This window comes from Megascapheus bottae, chromosome 3 (assembly GCF_031878675.1).
Source record: "Megascapheus bottae isolate mThoBot1 chromosome 3, mThoBot2.hap1, whole genome shotgun sequence".
NCBI classification, from domain to species: domain Eukaryota; kingdom Metazoa; phylum Chordata; class Mammalia; order Rodentia; family Geomyidae; genus Megascapheus; species Megascapheus bottae.
In genome coordinates this window covers 35,168,578-35,171,374 of record NC_143511.1, presented here as the reverse complement: position 1 = coordinate 35,171,374, position 2,797 = coordinate 35,168,578, and the positions used below count along the sequence as shown (strand labels likewise).

General features: G+C 51.4%; 1 protein-coding gene across 1 annotated transcript; it reads right to left on the bottom strand.

The window, feature by feature from the left end:
* Positions 1-888: 888 nt before the first annotated feature.
* LOC150065298 (serine/threonine-protein kinase PAK 1-like) lies at positions 889-2,548 on the bottom strand. The gene is made up of 2 exons (XM_090329876.1): positions 2,458-2,548; positions 889-2,198 (listed from the first exon to the last, which is right to left on the bottom strand). Exons 1-2 carry the CDS (start codon positions 2,540-2,542, stop codon positions 1,159-1,161), a joined length of 1,125 nt encoding a protein of 374 aa, XP_090186002.1. The 5' UTR covers positions 2,543-2,548; the 3' UTR covers positions 889-1,158.
* Between the last annotated feature and the right edge of the window lie 249 nt (positions 2,549-2,797).

The window sequence follows — 2,797 nt, the reverse complement described above, 5'->3', positions numbered from 1 at the left end:
AAGATTTGGAAATCATTAAGGGTATGGAGGCAGTCAACACGAAATTGAATGTGAGGTGTTAAATCTAATTCCTGTTGTAGATTTAAACCCAAATAGGTCAAGGGATCTTGTCACTGGACTTTTATCAGGAGTTACTTGCAAGCCAAGGTTAAGGAAGGCTTTAGAAAGTTCCACAAAACAATTCTGTAGATCTGGCCTGTCCTGAGCCACCAACAAAATATCATCAGGGTGTAGGGGAATTGTATAAAAGCAGTCTTTGAGATCAATGATCACTTTAGCCACATAAAAACAATTCCTTGCAAACACATTTGGTAAAGGCTATTTACGCTGTACATGGCCAAGCGCAAGCGTGCACTATTTATAGTTTCAAGCAGAAAATGTTCCTTATGTGACCACAATTGCAATCCTTACATGAAAATTCTTATAAAAACATGAATCTTCTTAATAAACAATCTCCAACTCTCTGCCAGTTAATCTTATTAATGGTTCCCTCCTTGGGGAACCAAGGATATAATTCTTCCCCATGATCAAAAAATGCCTTTAAATCTTTCCTTTTAACGCGAGTTCCTCGTGTCTTGAGGGCCTCTTAAACCTGAGATGAGCAATTCCTGTGACGATGATACCTGTGCCATGGCCAGTCACTTACCTTGCGCCGTCTTCACTGCTCAGCGTTGACCGAAACTGATGTCTTGGGTGGGTAGCTCCGAGCCGGTCACACAATCACTTGGATCCAAGTTTTCCTGGAAGACAGCGTTCCTCAGCCTCGCTGGCTCCCGGGCCCCACGTTGGGCGGCATTTGTCCCGTCCAGCGGGACGTCGACTAGGGCCAAGAACCTAGAGGGAGGAATGAAAGGGACAGGAGACACGAAGAAGGCAGCAAGACAAGCGTCCTGATTAAGCCGCAGATTTTATTTTTCACACAGGGGTTTATATGCCTCTTCAGGAGAGGCAGGAGGGGGTGGGGTATAGGAACTGCTTGGGGTAGGGGGTCGGGTAGTAGGATGTTTGCTCGGGGTAGAGGCCAGGTGGTAGGATGTTTGCACATCAACGCAAGCAGGCACGTGTTGCTACGTGACGTAATCCCAAGATGCAGGCGCGTTCTTACACTAAGAATTCAGGGCGTGGGAGAATGTCCCCGACCCTGGGGTGGGCAGCATCTTAGGGCTTGTTCTTGGTTGCCTCCCTTGCTGCAGCAATCAATGGAATGAGGCAGGAGAGGGGCTTGGCAACCTCGAGGAATGGATGCTGCAGGAGCTCTTTAGCTGAGCCTCTCTTTTCCACATCCATCTCCAGACAGCGGTTTAAAAAGTCCCGGAAGATAGCCGACACCTTCTCTGGGTTCTGAAGTTCCGGAGTGCCACTGGTGGCAATGAGGCACAAGGCCCTCAGAGGGTTTTCATTGAAGTATGGGGGCTCTCCTTCCATCATTTCAATAGCCACGATGCCCAGGGACCAGATGTCAACCTCGGGTCCATAGGGCTTTCTTGTTACCACCTCGGGTGCCATCCAATATGGCGTTCCCACCATGGTGCTCCTTTTGCTCTGTTCTGGAGTTATCTGTGCACAGAATCCAAAATCGGTTAACTTGACAGAGCCATCCTTTCCCAACAGTATATTGTCGCTCTTGATGTCTCTGTGAATGACTTGATTCGAATGTAGGAACTCTAGGGCCTGCAGACACTCACGGCACACAGCAGCAATCTGTCCTTCATCCATACAGATTTTTGTTACCACATCTGACAAGGGACCTCCAGCCAAGTATTCCATGACAACCCATAGCTCATCTCCTACAAGGTAATTGTCCAAGTAGTTTGCAATATTTGGGTTCTTGTTTTCCCTCATGACCAGGATCTCATTAATAACCAGCCCTTTCTCCGGATGCTGCTGCAGATTCATCTGCTTAATGGCCACCTCCTGTCCTGTGGCTACATCCATGGCGGTATACACAGTTCCCAAAGCACCGTGTCCAATCTTCTCAAAGCGCGTATACTTCTTCTTAGGATCACCCACACTCACTATGCTCCGTAATTTCTCTAAGATCTCCTCATCAGACATGTTGGGTTTCTTCTGCTGCTTCTCAATATGCCGGGTCAATGGATCTGGTGGAGTGGTGGTATTCTCAGTAGGTGAAATGGGAGATGTAGCCACGTCCCGAGTTGGAGTGACAGGAAGTGGTTCAGTCACAGCTCCTGCTGGAGCTGCAGGACAGGACGACACAAGAGCTTCTCCGTGCCTGCTTGCTTGGGACTCTTGGAGAAGCGCCACCACCCCCTCCTCCCTGAGCTTTGCCCGCCTGGGAACTTCCACCTAGCCTATTGCTCAAGCAGCCAGCACCCACGCTAGGCTTCAGGCTTCTCTTGCTCCCAGCCTATGGCTACTTCCGGGGTCTCCACCACCCAGTGGTGCCCTGCGACCTCCACCCCTTCCCAGGCTGTGGGTCAGTCCCAGGCTGCGCACCCATAGCCTCTGCCTGGCTGGGCTCCCGGATCCCCAACTGTGCGAGCATGTGGGAGACCCGGCGCTCCAGGTCAGAGCCACACATGTAGAGCCTCAGGTGTGCGCGCAGGCGCTGCAGGCAGGCATGCTGTGATGGTGCCAAGAAGTCCTGCGGGTGGTAGTCCAGCCAGGTGCTCAGGAGGCAGGAGATGGCCCTGGAGGCGAATGGGTGGGAAGCAGAGTGTGAATGAAGGCCAGCCCCTCCCGGGGTCATCCTCACACCCCTGTGATGTTGGCTGCCCTTTCAGAGAGCAGCACATCCCAACAGGGGCACCTTTGAGCTGTGCCACCCCTGGCCAGC

Excerpts from the sequence above, each read along its gene's own strand:
- LOC150065298 (XM_090329876.1), bottom strand. The coding sequence starts at position 2,542 with ATGTGTGGCTCTGACCTGGAGCGCCGGGTCTCCCACATGCTCGCACAG. Across the intron at positions 2,199-2,457 it reads CAGCCAGGCAGAGGCTATGG|CTCCAGCAGGAGCTGTGACT; the intron begins GTGCGCAGCCTG and ends CCTGTCCTGCAG.